This window comes from Pongo abelii, chromosome 19, assembly GCF_028885655.2.
Source record: "Pongo abelii isolate AG06213 chromosome 19, NHGRI_mPonAbe1-v2.0_pri, whole genome shotgun sequence".
In the NCBI taxonomy this organism is placed as follows: domain Eukaryota; kingdom Metazoa; phylum Chordata; class Mammalia; order Primates; family Hominidae; genus Pongo; species Pongo abelii.
Genome location: NC_072004.2, coordinates 67714744 through 67733785, shown reverse-complemented (window position 1 = coordinate 67733785; position 19042 = coordinate 67714744). Strand labels below are relative to the sequence as shown.

At 35.6% G+C, this 19042-nt stretch overlaps 1 protein-coding gene across 2 annotated transcripts in view; it reads right to left on the bottom strand.

The window, feature by feature from the left end:
* Positions 1-19042, bottom strand: part of SKAP1 (src kinase associated phosphoprotein 1) — a 310267-nt gene that overhangs the window by 206052 nt on the left and 85173 nt on the right. For both annotated transcript variants that reach the window (XM_024235008.3, XM_024235009.3), the window contains exon 4: positions 10926-11027. In XM_024235008.3, coding sequence (XP_024090776.1) covers positions 10926-11027 — 102 coding nt within the window. The remainder of the gene's footprint in view (positions 1-10925; positions 11028-19042) is intronic.

Sequence of the window (19042 nt, the reverse complement as noted above, 5' to 3'; positions counted from 1 at the left end):
TATGAGTATGTGTATGTGTACGCACACATACATATAATAGTTTTAATTTTTGAATTCACGACGTAAGCTCACATGTTGAGAACTTACATATCTTAGCCTTCCTCTTCACTAAAGCAAAACAAAATAAAAATCCAGAAAAGCCCAAAAGTAGTATTTCCTTTTACCACGAGAGGGAGCTAGAGAATTCTGATCTCTTTCAAGGTCTATAAAACCCTCTTAACTGCTACTTTATAGACATTCAATTACAACAGGCCATAATACATTAAAGCATTAAAATACACATATATCCCAACATATGCCAAAGCAAGCACTACACTGGTTTGCTCTCCAGATGATCACCAATACCAACATCTAATAAACACTTAGGCATCTTCTAGTGGTTTATATGAGATTTTACTCTTGAGCACTCCCCTCCCCATAGGGCAGCTCTCTTGGTTAGGTGATCCCCTTGGAATGGAAACTATCAAGCAGTGTGATAAAATACCTAAGCACTGGAAGTATGACAGGGGCAGAGTGAGGTAAGGATTAAGAGAACTGAAAGTTATGTAGTTTGGAAAAGTGAAGACTCTGGGGATAAATGTTCAGTCTTTAATACTTTCTAAAGGTAACAATATAAATGAATTAGGGGAATTATTCAGTCTCAGAAGATGGTATAGAAAAGAGCAATGGCCTGAAACTGAGGAAGGAAAAGTTTAGGTTAGACATGAAGAATAAATTAGGAATAATAGTTGGGCGGGAAAGATGTCTGGCAAAGGGAGGACCCAAAGCGTAATCACTATATTTGATAATTAATTAAATGAGATATTAGTAAGAATGATGTGAATTCATTAGAAGGGCTAGATTAGATAACTCAAAGTAATTTTTTTTCCCTAAGCACTGACAATCTCTAGGTTCAACTATATTCTTGGGCATTCACAAATGTCTTTCATTGATGATAATGATCACTTGTAGAGAGAAGAGCTAGTAATTCTAGTTAACCCTATGTTTTGTTGATTAAAATAAAATCTGGGGTATTATAATGAGACAACATAATAATAAAATTAACCAAGACAACAATGTCTATCTTTCAGAGTATTCTGTGAAAATATACTATACCATATAAGCTATATTCTAACAAAATGGGTCAGCAAATTGGAAAAGGCTTCTATAAGTGAAAACTTCTCATAAAGGAAAAATTCCTCTCTAAATCCCAATCTTTTACAAGCCAGAGAATCCATTCCATATAATCTTTCTTTCCTGCTAGACCAGTGTATCCAGACTTAAGCTACTTAGGGCCCAACATAAAAAAGGCTGTCACTCAAAGTTAGAAAGGCAGCCTAGAGCAGAAGTATAATATAGTTTATTAATTCAACAATCTTTCCCTAGTAAGCCATAATATTCTAGATTAAGACGTGGTTCAGCATTGTATTAAATAGTGTTATTAATATTTCTTTTTTACTTGAAAAGTCAGACTTCTATGTTAAGCCAAAATAAATTACGACTAGTAGAAAAACAAAAACTATCAAAGCAGGAAGAGTTGAATATATATATTAATTATAAACACAAACATATACTTGACCCAAAAGAGTTATTTTATGCCTAAACAAAATTATTTCCGATTAAAGTGAATTTGAGATTTTGAGGTAAAAATGGTCAGTGACTTTGGAGCTTGAGGAAGTACAGTCTGTTGGTTAAAATTATACCTCAGAATTCAGACCTCTAGAAATTTAGTCTTGATTGTCCTAGGAAAGATAGCCAAACTTGGGGTCATTCAATGTTCATCCACAAGCAGATACTACATTTAAGTATAATGCATGTACAGATTCTAAGAACAAGGTAATAAAATATGTTGTATAAGTTTTTCTAATCAACAGCCTCCAAAGATATATAACTCCTCCCCACCTCTGATTGATTTATATATCAATCATATATATATAACATCTTTGATAATCATATACTAGAACTTTCACATTACCATTACATTTGTTGACTAGTTTAGAATTTAGAGAGAAACAAAGAATACTCAAGGCATGATGAAAAAGCTTACCCTCATCTGTCAAGTCACTCATTTAAAAATCAAGTATTTGCACTTAAAAATGGTCACTGTTATTTTGCCATTTACCGAGTAGAAACTCAATAAATGTTTGACCTTTCAAAGCATGGACTTTTGCTCATATTCTGCTCTGGAAAAGATTTCTAAAAACACTTTGGCAAGAACCTAGGTCAAATATTATTTTAACTTTCTTCTGAACTACTGCAAGTCCAATCAATTAGTCTTTTCTGCAAACTCTGTCCCCAGTCATCAACACTGGATTATGTACCACATGCTTAGTTGTGAAAGTGCCCGAATCGTCTCTCTTCAACTAGATTATTTGCTCACTAAGGAATCACATCTTATTCCTTTTTCGTATCCTCTACATAGCATCCAAACTTGTGATGGAATAAGGACATTCAATATTGGTATTCAATAACGAACTCTTCATTAGTAGTGTATTAAAATCTGTAACATGGACAAAAAGGCCAAAAAAGATAATTAATTAGTTCTATGTCAAATCAATTCAGGGGCTTAATGAATGTTATTCATAACTATAATTGTTGGCATTTATGGGGCCTTTTTGAAATTCTTTATAAACTATACCACTTCCAAATCATCCTAGGAAAATAATAAGAACATATATAGGCAAGAGAGACACATGTGTCTGAAGAACTTGACTGAAACTTGCAAGAAATCATCTAGGAGCCAAGATCAGACCTTCTACAAAGCTGTTTGGAGGCTGCATTGAAAAGCATGCTGAGATCATGCAGGTGAGAGAACGCATGCAGTGTAAGCCAGGAGAGGTCACTCTCAGAGAGGTGGTCTTGGGTATGATACTGGCTCTATCACTTGCTAGTTGTAGGATGGAGACACTTAGTATCTTCCTTCCTTCCCTCCTACCTTCCTTCCTTCCTTCTTTCTTCACTTAGTTCCTTCTTTCCTTCCTTCCTTCCTTCTTCACTTAGTTCCTTCTTTCTTTCTTTCTTTCCTTCCTTCCTTCCTTCCTTCCCTCCCTCCCTCCCTTCTTTCTTTCTTTCTTTTCTTTCTTTTCTTTCTTTCTTTCTTTCTTTTTCTTTCTTTCTTTCTTTCCTTCTTTCCTTCTTTCCTTCTTTCCTTCTTTCCTTCCTTCCTTCCTTCCTTCTTTCTTTCTTTCTTTCTTTCTTTCTCTCTCTCTCTCTCTCTCTTTCTTTCTTTCTTTCTTTTTCTCTTTCTTTCTTTCTTTTCAGACGGAGTTTCACTCTTGTCACCCAGGCTGGAGTGCAGTGGCGCAATCTTGGCTCACTGCAACCTCTGCCTCCCGGGTTCAAGCGATTTTCCTGCCTCAGCCTCCTGAGTAGCTGGAATTACAGGCACCCACCACCACGCCAAGCTAATTTTTTTGTAGTTTTAGTAGAGACGGGGTTTCATCATGTTGGCCAAGCTGGTCTCGAATTCCTGACCTCAAGTGATCCACTCACCTTGGCCTCTCAAAGTTCTGGGATTACAGGCATGAGTCACCTTGCCTGACCACTTACCATCTTTAAAATTTAGTTTTCTCTTTGTTAAAACAGAGACTAGATTAGGTGATTGCCAACTCTCTTCCAGCTCTTAAATTCCATGATTTTATGTAGAATTTAACCCAAATGTATGGGTTAAATTCACAAGGAGTTTGTTTTAGTGAAAGAAGCATTATGGAAGATGTCCAGCTATCAACACATGTGAGAGCACTTTACTGGGTACTGGATGAAAAGTTAGAGTTTAAACACACACCAACAGCCCAAAATGTTGGGCTGAAAATGAAAAACGGGTCATTCATAGACAGATAATTGTTATTGTTTTTTAATTCTTCACGAAAACATGTATAATCCTTGGTAACCATTTGTTTAAGTAATATAAATTACTGTCAACTTGGAAGCCCAGTTTGTCATCTTCATCTGTGATTTATACCAGACTATATAAACGACATGATGTCTTAGATCTAATAAGACATTTATCTTCATGAAGGAAACCACTGTGATCCTGAGTGACAGTTTACTTACCCTTATCACAGTAAACTCAACACCAAGTCCTTAATTTCTCCCAATGATCTGAAATCTGATGGACTCACCTAAAGCCAACACAAACTTGTTTAGAAATCCACCAGGTTCATGAAAGTGTGTGTTCTACTGTGGAATTCATTATTTGGCTCCAAAAACACAGACATGGTTATAAGTTTTTATGTTCTTCCACAGTATGTGCCTCTAAACACACATACATAATTTCCATTAGCTTTGACAGGAGTCATGTGCCTTTATTAAAGAAAAATATACCTTCTAGCTAACAACAAAGATCAAAGCAGTTGTCTGAAGAATAAAAAGAAAATGAGAAAAATGCTTGCTTGAATATATGTATGTATGCATATATGTTTATTTACAGACTTATTTATGGAAAGGGACTATATTGAGTCATTTTCATTATCTTCATATCATAGAATAAACAGGAACTAAAAACTCCAAATATGTTCACATAGCTTACATAGTTTTAAAAAAATACACATGAAGAAAGTTAACAAGCCTAACCCCATCAGTGAGAAGGAAGCAAATGGCTTGCTGTTTTTAAGTCATTAATTTTTTCAATCTACTAGGGTCCTATTGGTGCTAGAATACTATGTATTATTGGTGCTAGGGTACCAGTGACTGAACCTACATAGGTTTCTAACACTCCAAGTAAAGCAGCACTAAATTACGCACATTTTATTCCAAAGTTGTCAGCAAGATTCCATCTAAGATTTATCCTGATCAATGAGGTCATTTACCTCTAATCCCTACATCATTAATTCACATACCTCAGTAAACATTGTAAGAAGCCCAGGTTATTTACTCTGTGAAACAACATAATTTATACACTAAAATCAGGCCTTACCCCTGACTCACAATAATGGGGATCTCAAACTGGCTTACGAACATTTTTTATACTCACTGAGTATAAAGTCTATCAGTGGCCGGGCGTGGTGGCTCACGCCTGTAATCCTTGCACTTTGGGAGTCCGAGGCGGGTGGATCACGAGGTCGGGAGTTCGAGACCAGCCTGACCAACATGATGAAACCCTGTCTTTACTGAAAATACAAAAATTAGCCGGTCGTGTGGCATGTGCCTATAATCCCAGCTACTCAGGAGGCTGAGGCAAGAGGATCGCTTAAACCCGGGAGGCGGAGGTTGCAGTGGGCTGAGGTCATGCCACTGCACTCCAGCCTGGGCAACAGAGCTAGACTCCGTCTCAAATAAATAAATAAATAAATAAATACAATAAAGTCTATCGAGGGTGCTCTCATAGATTTAGAGGCGAAACTAACTTAATAAGTGGAAGTTCTAGGAATAGGATTTCAGTTCATTAAGAGGGGGTCTTTTTAATCAATTAGAGCTCTTTATAAGTACTTAATAATATGACCCTGAAAACGAAACAAAACGTGGAAAAAAATGAATATATCTACAATTGTAATTGGAGATTTTACACAGTCCTCTCAGGAGAGAAAAGAAAATCTAGGCATATAAAAGATTTAAAGAGTATTATTTATAAAAATAAAAAGAGTAAGAGTGTAATCAATGAATGTTTCTGGAGCACACATAGCACATAAGCAAAACCTGATCATTACAGCTAAAAAGGAAGTCTCATCAAAGTCCAAAGAATCAAAATAATATACACTGTGCTCTTAGATTATAATGTAATAAAATCAGAAGTCAATAATAAAAGAGTAGGTTTTAAAATTCTTGAAACTACAACAAAACAAACTAAAATAAAAACTAGAACATAAACACAAAAAATGCTTCTAAGTAGCATGTAAGTTAAAAAGGATATCATAAAGGAAATGATAAAACACTTAGAATAATTATAAATGAAATTTTGTGGGATGCAGTAAAAGCATTTAGAGGATAATTTTTAGCTGTGAACACATTTATTTTAAAAATCAACATTATATCCAGTGAAAAAAGCAATAAGGAGAATGAGTTGGAAAGCCCGTAAGAGTAGATGTCTACAGAGGAACAAACATCCACCTCAGCAGAACTCTTCAAAAAGCAATGGTTTTGAAATCTATTGGAACGCTAGTCCCTCATGTGGATTAGATGTGTCATCCTTGGTCAAGTAATTAATTTCTCTAAGCCTGAATACTTTACCTGTAAAATGGGTAAATGTCTTCATCTCTGAGCTGGTTTGAGAATTAAATGAGATAACCCATGGAAAGCACTTAGTAAAGCATAGTAAACACTCGATAAATGGTTCCTATTACTAGATGACTTTATCATCCCTTCCAACTCCCAGATTCCATGATACTAACTTTGGCACCATGAAATTTAAGACAAACTTGAACTCTGGCTACAATAATTTAATCAATAAATTAAACCTTCATTTTAATTTCAGAATACTAAAACAGTTTTATTTAAAATAGATTCATATCTAATGCTTTCTCCCCACTATTATAAAAATAAAACCCACAATGATCAACAAAATCTAGTCTATTATTATTCATAATCTTAAATCCAAAATTGACTTGTATTTCAGAACTAAAATGAAAACAGAGAAATGTCTTAAAAGTGCTAAAAATAGCACTGTAAAAAATGAGTTCTTTTTATTTCCAGAATATTCTCTATATTTTTAAATGTACTTTTCAGAAATGGCATGGAGTTAAAAATAGCTACTATTGGTACTTTAACATGTTTGCAGTTCCTTTTAAATCAACAAGTATGTAATAAAATCAATCAACAACAGTCTCTTCAGTTATTCATTACTACTCTTTTCCAATGATAATTACAGGTCTTTCCTTTTCCAGTTGTTTCTCATTTTGCTGAAGAATAAGAATCTTCTCTAACCTTCAACATCCTGATGCACAAAGAAGCTCTAAAATATTCTCACTTCTATCCAGATTTAATTGTTCAATATCCATTCACCCATTCTTTAATCAGAATGTAAACATATATAACAAATGATACATTATCATAGATTTTAGGTTTCTTCTAAAATAATTTTATTTTTTCTTTTTCTTCCAGAAGGAGTCACTATACCCTGCTTATAGAATGATCACTTTCCCCAATCCACTTTAAAAAATAATGTAGGTATGCAGGGATTCTTCATTATACTAACAAAGTAAGTTTATAAATACATTAAAATCCACTGTATATTTTGGACACTGAAAACAATCAGATCTTGAGCTTCGTAGTTGCCTGGCTCTTGTACTAAGTATGGTGGTCAGTGTTTCCTACTACATTTTTTTCCTTCCATATGGTAAAAACTATGCTTTTAGTTTAGAAATCTAAATGTTATTACTTGTTAGCAAGTTTTTGTTCCCGATGGTAGGGCTGTGCTCTTGTGGGTGTCTCTCTCTGCCTTCAAATTGTGGGCATTTACAAAGGAAAAGGAGAAGGAATTGTAATTAGGTGGCAACAGGCTCTTATTTTTATGCATGGGTTAGCCTGTAACTTTGGTTTTCATTTTTTGCTGTGTACCTGGCCAGGTTTCTATATTCTTCTAGCACTCTTTGTAGTTTTCACAAAGTCATGATCTAAACGCGATATGCAGCATGGTTACTGCCCCTCATCACTAAAGTTATGGGTGGATGGGCCCGACTGTGTATCCTTTTATAATGGCAAGTCTAGGATACTACTCTAGCTGACAGTGGAAGACAAAATATCTGAAATATTTTCACATTTTCTAATGAAGACAAAATTCGAAAAGCCTAAAATAACTGTCATTACAAAGAATGTTAAAGAGGAATATCTGGGAGGCCAAGGCAGGTGGATCACGAGGTCAGGAGATCGAGACCATCCTGGCTAACACGGTGAAACCCCGTCTCTACTAAAAATACAAAAAATTAGCCAGGCGCGGTGGCCGGCACCTATAGTCCCAGCTACTTGGGAGGCTGAGGCAGGAGAATGGCGTGAACCCAGGAGGCAGAGCTTGCAGTGAGCCGAGATCCTGCCACTGCACTCTAGCCTGGGTGACAGAGCGACACTCTGTCTCAAAAAAAAAACAATAAAAAATAAAGAGGAATATTTTTTCTTCATAAATAATTGACTTAGCTATCTATAAAGACACTAACTTTATATTTTTTTATTTGTCTACTTATTAATAGTTTTCCCAATGAGATGGTAAGCTCCATGAGGGCAGGGACTGTATCTGCTTTCTTACTGCATTTTTCACCTGCAGCTTAGCACAGTGTCTTGGTGTTACCTAGGAATCTTTAAACAAACATTTGTTTAAAAAAAAGTAGCATATCAAGTGTTACCATTCTCTATAATGGTAAAATCTAATTAAATAGGATATAGAGATTGTTAAAAATTTTGACACCTTTATAACTTTCTCTTTAATTTCACAGGAAATATATGTATCTTTAATTTTCAGGGGATGAAAATGAACATTTATTGTGCCTGTTATGCATTAGGCACTCAGGCACTGTGCTAGATTCAATGCTTTGCAGAAACTCACATTTAAACAGTATCACATCATCTTACAATCAAGTTTTTAACACAGAAATAGGTCTATTCCTACCTCTACCATTGACTATGTCACTTTGGGAATTCTTTTAATTTCATGCATAGAACTAAAAACAAAAGTTTATTAAGTAAGAATTTAATATTACTAATATAATTAACTCCTCCCTTATGAGGAACTGTTATGGAACAAAGTTTTGCACTTTGGAGTTTTCCAGATTTACCTCTTTCAACACAAACGTTTTTCCTAAATTTCAACTATTTTAATGAAAATATTTTTAAGCATAGTATTTTTATCTCTATGGTCTTAGCCAAAATGTTTGGAGTATGAATCTGCCAAAATGTTTGGAGTATGAATCTATTTTTTTGGATATCTCAGATAAGGATAGTGGTAAGGATAGTAGAGTGGTTAAGAGCAGAGGTTTTAGAACCAGACTATGTAGGTGTAAATCCTGGCACTACTACTTACTAGCTGTGTGATTTTAGATAAGTTAACTTCCCTGAGTATGTTTCCTTGTCTGTAAAATAAGGATAATCCTAATATCCACATTTTAGGGCAGTCTTGAGGATCAAATGATGACATATGCAGAGTGCTTACCATACAGATGATGCAAGGCAAATAGTAAGTGCTCAATAAATGCTGGCTTAAAAAGTTTTAATTTATTAAGGTACTGAGCACTTAGGTGAGCATGCACTCTTTTTTTCTATCATAGAAAATGACCCCAAACTGCTATTTAAAAAAATTATTCTTAGATAAATTTTATTTATAGATTTTGTTTTCTATATAAAGTTTTGTTCTTGTTTCTTACCTTAATCTTATTTGTTAATTGATGCCTTTATAGTACCCCTTCTTCTAATTTGAAGCTCTACTGTGGGCTGAGAAACCAAAACACTGTATTGGTTAGAAACTTGTAAGAAGATTCCTCAGCAAAGGGCCTCAGGGGTTCTTCCCAGAGCAAGGTACATAAGTCACATCTATTTCCACTTAGAGGCCTTTCTGGATTACTTATTGTGTTCTCAGTTGTGTTTGGGAAAGTTGGAAATACCAAATAAGTGACCTAAGGATTAATGAGGCATTATTGTTCTAATTCTGTCAAGCATTAGATTAATCAAAAACAAATGAAAAGTTGATTTCTTCCTGTTTTGCACTGTTAATTTTCTACAATTATTAATCAGCTACCAATGTAATTATTAAACTTTCAATCCAAACAATGTTTTTAGTGTAATACCTAAATCAATACACAGATCCTATATTACAAACCCCATTTTAAAACTTGGGTATTACTAATTGTGCTATTATACAAAGCCCAAGCAAAATAAAATGTTTCTGTGTGATTCAACCCCCAGTTCTTATGTGGAGGTTATCAAGTCAGTGAAAGGGAAAAAAAAAACATGAATTGTCAAAAGGGCTAAATGAAATAACAATCAATGGATAAAGCAAAAAGAGAAAGTAAAACAGAAATTATAAGCTCTTGAAATCTAAATAAAAAGAAATGGAAAGATTGCAGACTAACAAAGAAAAGTAAGGAATAATTTACCAACTTTATTCCCAATCCCTAAGCGAATAATGTGTTTCCAATTTAATGTTCAATTTAGTAACACCTCTACCTTTTTAACCCTACTGGGAAGGCATGAGAGAGACTCTGATAAGAAAACCATGCACATCCATGATGATGAAACCTTCTGCTCAGGTGGCCACATGCCAGAAGAGGCACAGCGGATCCCCACACTTGGGAAATCTAGGCTTGAGCCAGAAACTGGTAGCCATCAGGCCAAAATATTTATATTTTATGTCTTATCTTAAAAATTCATGTATATTTTGCATTTCACTATGTTATACACTGTGGAATTCTGAATATAAAAATAATGTTTCTAACAATTGAATTATTTAACTCCTCTCATTCCCAAATATTCAAGTAAAATTGATGCTCTAGGAAGATTCACACTGTGGTTCTTGTGGCTTTCCCTTCCTCTTGAGCAATACAAATATGGTCAGGGGTATGTGAGAAGTACAGGTGAAATGGTATCTTATTATATACTATGATGAGCTCAAGGGTCTCAAATGATCCACAGAAAATTAATAATCCAACAATCATTAAATAAAAGCTTCAATTCTCATGTAAATCAGTGAAGCTAAAAAATCCAAAAGAATGGTATAAACTAGGCCCTGAAATCTTAAAATGCCCTCCTAGCTATTGAGCTACAGTTTTTATAAAAAGATCAATAATGATGTCTTCCTGTTCCAATATGGAATTAGTGTCTCCCTAAGTACATTAACTTCAGAAGTATTGAATTACCAAGGAGGATCAGCACCACAGTGAAACAAATAGTTGTTCTTTGCAAACTAGTGATTACCAGTACAGAAAACCCACCAAAGGCTGCTGGATACAAAAACGACAAAAGGCAAAGATGTCAGGTCAAAAGATAATGAAGTATGGTGGTCACCCAAAATCCAGAAGGATAACACTCACCCTCATCCTGATAATCTGACAAAAAGGGTGCATCGGATGTGAGGGACAGGCCAAGAGTCCCACTGTGATTATCATCAGAGCTGTCCTGTCCAATGTCTCCTCCTGAGGGAAAAAAAGAGAGAAAATAAGGTCAATCTTTGGGCATCCTTATAAAAGGATACATCCTTATAAAAGGATACATCCTTATAAAAGGATCTATGTATGATCTCTTCCAGTATTTGAAAAAAAATGTATCTTTTACTGGATGATGAACATGGCCACTATCCATTAACATATAGGAAACAGTTAAATAGGTTCAAGAACTGACTTACCTGGATGAAAAATTTTCCACTCAAGTAACTCTCTCACTAAAACTTAGGAACTGTTAGCTTATAGTGGGAATACCTCTTGCCACCAGAAAGAAATTTCTCTATCATACTTAAAATAAAAACATAGCTATATAAATTTATATTCAGCCAGGCACGGTGGGTCACACCTGTAATCCTAGCACTTTGGGAGGCCCAGGCAGGCGGATCACCTGAGGGCAGGAGTTCAAGATCAGCCTGGCCAATATGGTGAAACCCTGTCTCCACTAAAAATACAAAAATTAGCAGGGCGTGGTGGTGGGCACCTGTAATTCCAGCTACTGGGGAGGCTAGGGCAGGAGAATCGCTTGAACCCGGGAGGTGGAGGTTGCAGTGAGCCAAGATTGCACAATTGCACTCCGGCCTGGGTGACAAGAGTGAGACTCCATCTTAAAAAAAAAAAGAATTTAATTTATATTCATATATACTATGTCTCCAATAATTACAACCTTTACCCTGCATGCCTCTATTTCAAATGAAACACGACTGACCCAAAGGTTTAACCCTCTATACATAATATAATATAGCAAGGTCAATAGTCTTTCTCTGAAAAGTAAGAGAAGTATTATAAAAATAGAGAAAACCTAGTCTTTGCTGGACTGTATTCCTATTTGTTCTGCAATGTTAACAAAGTTCTTTCTTTGTAATGCTAGTTTACAGCCTAGGCAACCGACCTCTTAGGAATTCTAAAAGCCCTAAGAAGATAATATTTGTTCTGTAAAATGGCTTTGATAAAAGGTAATGTATATACAATACTGAATTATGCAATTAATGCTAATCTCTTTTGTGTGTTTTCAATATACATTGGATTGTATTCTGTAGAAGTGGCTGATGTTATTATGATACTTTAAAAGGTTCAGACAGAAGATGTTAGCTCATTCAGAAACCGGAAGAAAAGGCTCTGTATTGCAAATGGCTTTCCTTAAAATCCCCCAAATAGAGGTGCAGTCTGCTAATAAAAGGACACTGACAGCTGCTTATTTCATTTCACAAACATGAAAATAGGATTTTCAACTGAATTTAATATTATCTCAAATACTAATTTCCAAAGGAAATCACCAATGCTAATCTCAGTAAATACTGTAGTGTTTTGGCCTTGGATTTCAACTAGGGAGCTGTGAAACCAAACAACCTACATAGAATCTGTATTGCCTCACTTTAAAGGTTTATTTCCTACAATTAAACTAGAAAGCCAGGGAGGTTATAAAATGATAAAAAGAGAATGGCTGTAGCCTTCTCTTTCCATAAATTAGATGATCATATCTAGACTCTTCTTCAAATGCTGTACGGTAGGTAGATGTCCATAACTGAGTTGAACACCTACAAATATAGGACTTTAGAAATAAACTATAAAGTTTATTATGGAAAAGAGAAATAAAAATTATAGAAAACTCACACAATAGTCATTGGCCAAAGCCGGAAGAAATACTCTCCTTTATTAGTTTACTTATCAGTATACAAAGTTTATAGCTATGCTTAAAGCACCACTGTGTAATTTCCATAATAACCAGAAAAATTCTCAAATACTGGACTGAGGATTAAAATGCTCAAATTTTACATCACTGGAAGTCCACTAAAATTATATTATCAACACAATCTAAATGGACTGCCTGGCTAGTAACCTGAAAGTGAGCTGCAAGGTTAAATGGAATTTTTATTTTAAGCCAAATAAAAATCCTTAAAAATAAAAAAAGTACTGGAATTGCCAAGCAAAATTTAACTTTTGTAGGATATACTGAACATCATGTATAAACTTATTCTGGACTCAAAGTTCTCTGCTTGCTTCAAAAATGTGGTAAATCCACCATTAAAGAAAAAGAACCTAGCCAGGCGCAGTGGCTCACACCTATAATCCCAGCACTTTGGGAGGCCAAGGCAGGTGGATGGCTTGAGCCTAGGAGTTCAAGACCAGCCTGGGCAACATGATGATACCCCATCTCTACAAAAAGTAGAAAAATTAGCCAGGCATGGTGGCTTGTGCCTGTGGTCCCAGCTACTTGAGAGGCTGAGATGGGGGGGATTGTTTGAGCCAAGGAGGTAAAAGCTGCAGTGAGCCATGACTGTGCCACTGCACTCCAACCTAGACAACAGAGTGAGCCCTGTCTCAAAAAAAAAAAAAAAAAAAAAGAAAAAGAAAAGAAAAGAAAGAAAAGAAAAAAGAAAAAAAGTCATGCTCACATTCTTAGCATTTTAAAAAACATGCAGATCAGGAAGGGCTTTTTTTTTTTTTAGTAAACTTTTTATTTTGGAATAATTTTATATTTATGTAAGTGTTGCAAAGATAGTACAGAGTTCCTACATACCCTTCACCCAGTTTCCCCCAATGTCAGCTTCTTACATAATTGAGGTCTATCTGCCAAAACCAATAAATTAACATTGGTATATTGCTATTAACTAAACTACAGACTCTATTTGGATTTCACAAGTTTTCCATTAATGTACTTTTTCTGTTTTGGGATCCAATCCAGGGTATCACATTGCCTTCACAGTCTCAGTTTTTAAAGTCTTACCCAAAACACCTGCGTGGATTTGGCACTTGCTTTCCTAACTTCAGATGGAAAAGTCACTTCCACGTGATTCCTATGGTTTCTGAGTATAGTCACCCAAGGTGTGCTTTCAATAGCCACCCCTGATGTCAAACATGAGACACTTCCTCTGTAAAGTACACAATCACATAGATATACAACTCAATGCAGCAAAACAGAGCCTAGGTCAGCAGTACAAATGGTTGTGGTGCCGGAACATTTAGAAATAAGCTTTACACCCAAGTGCAATTAGTTCCTGATGATGGAGATGTTGTTATAAGTGTTTTTAGTGTCATATCAAGTGACCCAGTTCCCTTGGGCACACACAGAAACAAGGCTATAATACCATATAAATAGACACTCCCACGTAATTGAAATGATTACAACTACTGAGGATGCATGGGTGAAAAGTTTTATAGAAGAACAGCAATTATTGTGGTCATTTTGGATTTGTTTAAGTTTAAGAACATCATTTTTCTATAAAACATAACCGCACGTGTTCTCTGGATTTGTCTATAGCTCTGACAATCGCAGTTCCAAATGGCCACAACTGTAGTCCAGTGGGATCAGACATAAATGATCACAAACTATAGTGACAGACATTTCCACTCAGCAGCTCTACGATTAGGGCTTAGAACTCCATCTGCTTAGAGTGGCTTTCTCACAAGCAAGACCCCTTGCCACTGGAGACACACTTCCCCACTGCAACTCCCTCAGAATCAATATATTTCTATACAGATATATATTCTAACACACCATATCTCCATTAATCACATCCACTACCTTCAGTCCTTTCTCTTTGTATTTCTAAACAAGATCTAGTGGAACTATATCAAGGGTTCACCTGCTATTAGCAGGTAATTTGCTCCTGTAGCCTAAGTGTCATAAGAATTGGGCGTTAGATACATTCCTTGGTATATTCAATGGCGGGTTCTCCACCAAGCACATGCTGAGGGGCCCATAAGCGGGATGATTTCTCTATTCTTCTTTTCTGAGAGTCAAACTCAATTTCATTCATGCTCCACAGAGTGATAAGTTGTGAATTTCTGAGGGTTGGAGCAGAAAGATAAAGCAGCTTTGTGTCAGGTGTAAGGTAATTATTTCCTAGGGTTTCTGTGCTATTTGTTTTTATTCCCTGTGTTTTCATTAACAGTTAATGAGTTTTCCCCCTTAATTCTGAAACAATAGTCTTGGCCACTAGAAGTTGGCTTTTTCTGCCACAGATTCAACCAGCTGTTGCTGCTCCATAAACTTTATGGAGAAATGAATTAAACTGCTAAAACTTTCATTTACTAATTCAATTCCAAATAAAACAGGGAGAAAAATGAATCATGATGATGTTCCCCTTGTAACTATTTTAGTTCACGGCAAATCCGTTTAGTCCTGAATTTGCAGATACTATTTTGAGACAAGAACAGGCCATAATGACAGTTTTACCAGAGAAATGAGAAAGAAATTTAAAAAGACAGAAAATGGTTTAAGCATTAAAAAAAGTGAGAAAATAACAAATAACAGAAAACATATATGTTTGCTTATTCAATATGTAAAGTCTCGTTTTTTTATGTTAGTCTACATCATCATCTTTTCTCTTCAAATTAATTGTGAGCTATATTATAAAGACTCTATTAATATATGCAGCCAACTGTTTATATGGCGTGGTTAAAAAGTAGGGTTTGCAGCTGGGCGTGGTGGCTCATGCCTGTAATCCCAGCACTTTGGGAGGCCGAGGCAGGCAGATCACCTGAGTTTGGGGTTCGAGACCAGCCTGACCAATATGGAAAACCCTGTCTCTACCAAAAATACAAAAAAATTAGCCGGGAGTGGTGGTGCATGCCTGTAATCCCAGCTACTTGGGAGACTGAGGCAGGAGAATCGCTTGAACCCAGGAGGCAGAGGTTGCAGTGAGCCGAGATTGTGCCATTGCACTCCAGCCTGGGCAACAAGAGCGAAACTCGGTCTCAAAAACAAACAAAAAAGAACAACAACAACAACAAAAAAACACTAGGGTTTGCTATTACTTCACCAAGTATCTCTGGATTATATAAGGAAATTTAGATTAATTTAAAATTGAAAAATTTTAAATTATTGTTGTTGTTGGAAGGAAACACACGACTTCCTATTCTATTTAATATTTAAGATCCCATAAGAAATACAGCTCCTTCTTTAAACTAATAAATTCTCACTAAAATGCTATAAATAAAACTCCCTGATCCAAGTCCAGTTAGTTTTCATGCTTGATAGCTTTAATATTGCCACATTTTCATGGGCCAATTTAATAGTAATACAGCTCCCAAAGCTGAACTATAGTAATATTAGCAAAACTGCAGCTTATTGTTCCTTATTATAACCATTCAACTAAGTTATTGAATCTAATACCAACTAAAGATATATGTTGGGTACAGATGTGACCATATATGAAATGTTACTCACATGTAAATATATTACAGAGCACATTTGCTGCACCAAAACTAAAATTCTGTCAACACTTCCATTATAAATTACATACCATTTTGCACATATTCATGCATTAGAAAATGTACTATGTTTTCCAGAGAACATCCTAGAGGCTTCACCAATTTCTAAATATCCATTTGGATCTGTGTGGTTAGTTCTCGTGATTAATCTATGTATAGTGAAGGTCTCAAATTCTTCTCTGTTCTATACAGTCGGACTTTCTGCCTATCTTCCTTTTTTTTTTTCCTTTACTACACCTATCTATAATTCAATGTATAAATATTCCTTTTTTCCCCCCAAGGCCCTGGCAGTGAGTGTAATGGTACTGAATGTCATTAAGTCTACAGAATAAATGATAGGTCAGGTAAAGAAAGTTTCCGTTTATCATTCTTTTAAAAAGTTGCTCCAGCTGGATCTCAAATGTACAAGAAGTAAATTGAGCCTAAGACTAGTTTTTAGCTTAGCTTAGTAAAAAACTACAGTTTTTTACTGTTTGCTAATTATGTAATCATACTAAGAATAACAGCCTTCTTAAGAACCTTTAGAGATAACATTTGAGGAGAGTGGCACAGTCTAAATAATCACAAATGGAGCCAAACTGATTAGACACTCTTAGTATAATCACTATAACAACACCTGTGAATCCAACAACCGAAAGGGCAGCATAGCTTAATGATATTCTCAGAATGAACTACATCTGTCAGTGGTGGATTGAACAGGAAAATGTCAGTGGGAGCTAATTGAAAAGTTCTTTTTTTCTTTTTTTCCCTCAAGAAAATGGTCCTTTGTAATGCAGTTTTTAATTTTGACCAGTAGGGTGAGCTGTAGTGTGTAGCATCATCCCAGCTCTTAAAAAAATAAAAAGAAAAAGAAACAAGAAAAGAGAGAGAGAAAAAAAAAAAGCAGCCACTGTCTTCTCCTCTCCCACCCTCTAAGAAAATGCTGGGATTTTTAACCCTTCTTAGGTTTCACATAAAGGCATAACTCCTGGATGTTAATAAACTGGAGGGCTGGCAGCAACAAATACAAACCAGATAATTGTATATGTGACAACCCACACTTCATGAAGCAAATTACAGCCTGTCAGCAGTCATTCCAGCTTCACACTAACACATTCCATCTACCACTGGTATTATTCAACTGGTACTAAAATGGAACCTGCTGAGTGGGAATATTTTCAACAGTAATGAGATTTTGACATAATTCAAAATATATAAACCTAGGTATTTGGTAGTATGTGAATAAATATATTGTAAAATGAATACATTTATCATATGGCAACCAGGCAATCATAATCTGGAATTATTGGCTCATAGTTCTGTTTTCTTTGGGCCACTGTATTCTCAGTCCTTAATTCTTATTACAAAGCTATCCAACTGAATTTTCAGTATCTTTTGACATATAGGAGAAAGTTAGCTATAATAATAATAATTACATAATAGCTAGCTAAACTCTTACTGGGTACAAGCTCTGGGTCAAGGCTTTTTGTGGACTATCTCACTTAATCCTCAAAACAATCCTGAGATGTATTATTATCCCAAAGATGAAGATAAAGAAATTGAGACACAAAGATGAAATAACTTACCCAAAGTCATATAGGTGACTCATAAGTGGCAGGGCCAGGCTTTCACCCCAACTGGTTTGATTACTAAGCTCTTGTTCTAATCCACTGAACTATATAGCCTGAAAATCTGCATGTTTAATAAATCGTGATCATTACTCAAAGGCAAAGCATATTGAATGACAGCCAGTGAGTTGACTTTATGGTATATACTATCAATTAATATTTTAACTTTAGTAAAGTAAATCTATAAATTATGATTACTAGTGATAATAGTAGTAGTCACATTAGGTATGGAGAGTAGAACTGACAGACAAAACAAAATTTGGTCAATGATTTGGTCAAGAAAGAAGTGGTCCAATTCATAGTTGAAATTTATTATCGAGTAATGTAGTAATTTTTTCAAAATATCACTTTTTGGTATGAATTTCATGCTTGCAAAATTTAGAACAGCCACCTCAGGCTTAGTGAAATTAATATACTGATTTTTTTCCAGCACCTTCTGTTTGATTCTGTTGGATACTTAAATATAGCATTGACCTGGCTTGGTTAAAGAATGTGTTTCCTTTCTGGCACCATCATGCTTTAAGTCTCAGAGCAGGAAAGTCCTTTGAAAAATATATAATGCCACATAAATGTAGCAATTTTATTACTATTGGTTCATCTTGCTCTCTTGTCCCACCTTTCCTTTCTCCCAAACAACAAGTTGTAGTAGGCCTTAGCACTCGTTTACAATCCTGATGCATTTCAGGGTCTATTATGCCCCAACTGGTAAGCCAACATTACTTAAGAAACTATAAGGCTAGTTGGATTCTAATATCTTCCATTAAAGAAGAATGAGATGGCCAGGCACAGTGGCTCACACCTATAATTGCAGCACTTTGGGAGGCCGAGGCAGGTGGATCACCTGAGGTCAGGAGTTCAAGATCAGCCTGGCCAACATGGCAAAACCCCATTTCTACTAAAAATACAAAAATTAGCTGGGCATGGAGGCAGGTGCCTGTAATCCCAGCTACTCGGGAGGCTGAGGCAGAGAGAATTGCTTAAAACCCAAGAGGTAGAGGTTGCAGTGAGCCGAGATCGTGCCATTGCACTCCAGTCTGGGTGATAGAGCAAGACTCCGTCTCAAAAAAAAAAAAAAAAGAAAAGAAAGAAGAAAGAAGAAAGAAGAAGAAGAAAGAAGAAAGAAGAAGAAGAAGAAGAAGAGGAAGAGGAAGAGGAAGAAGAAGAAGA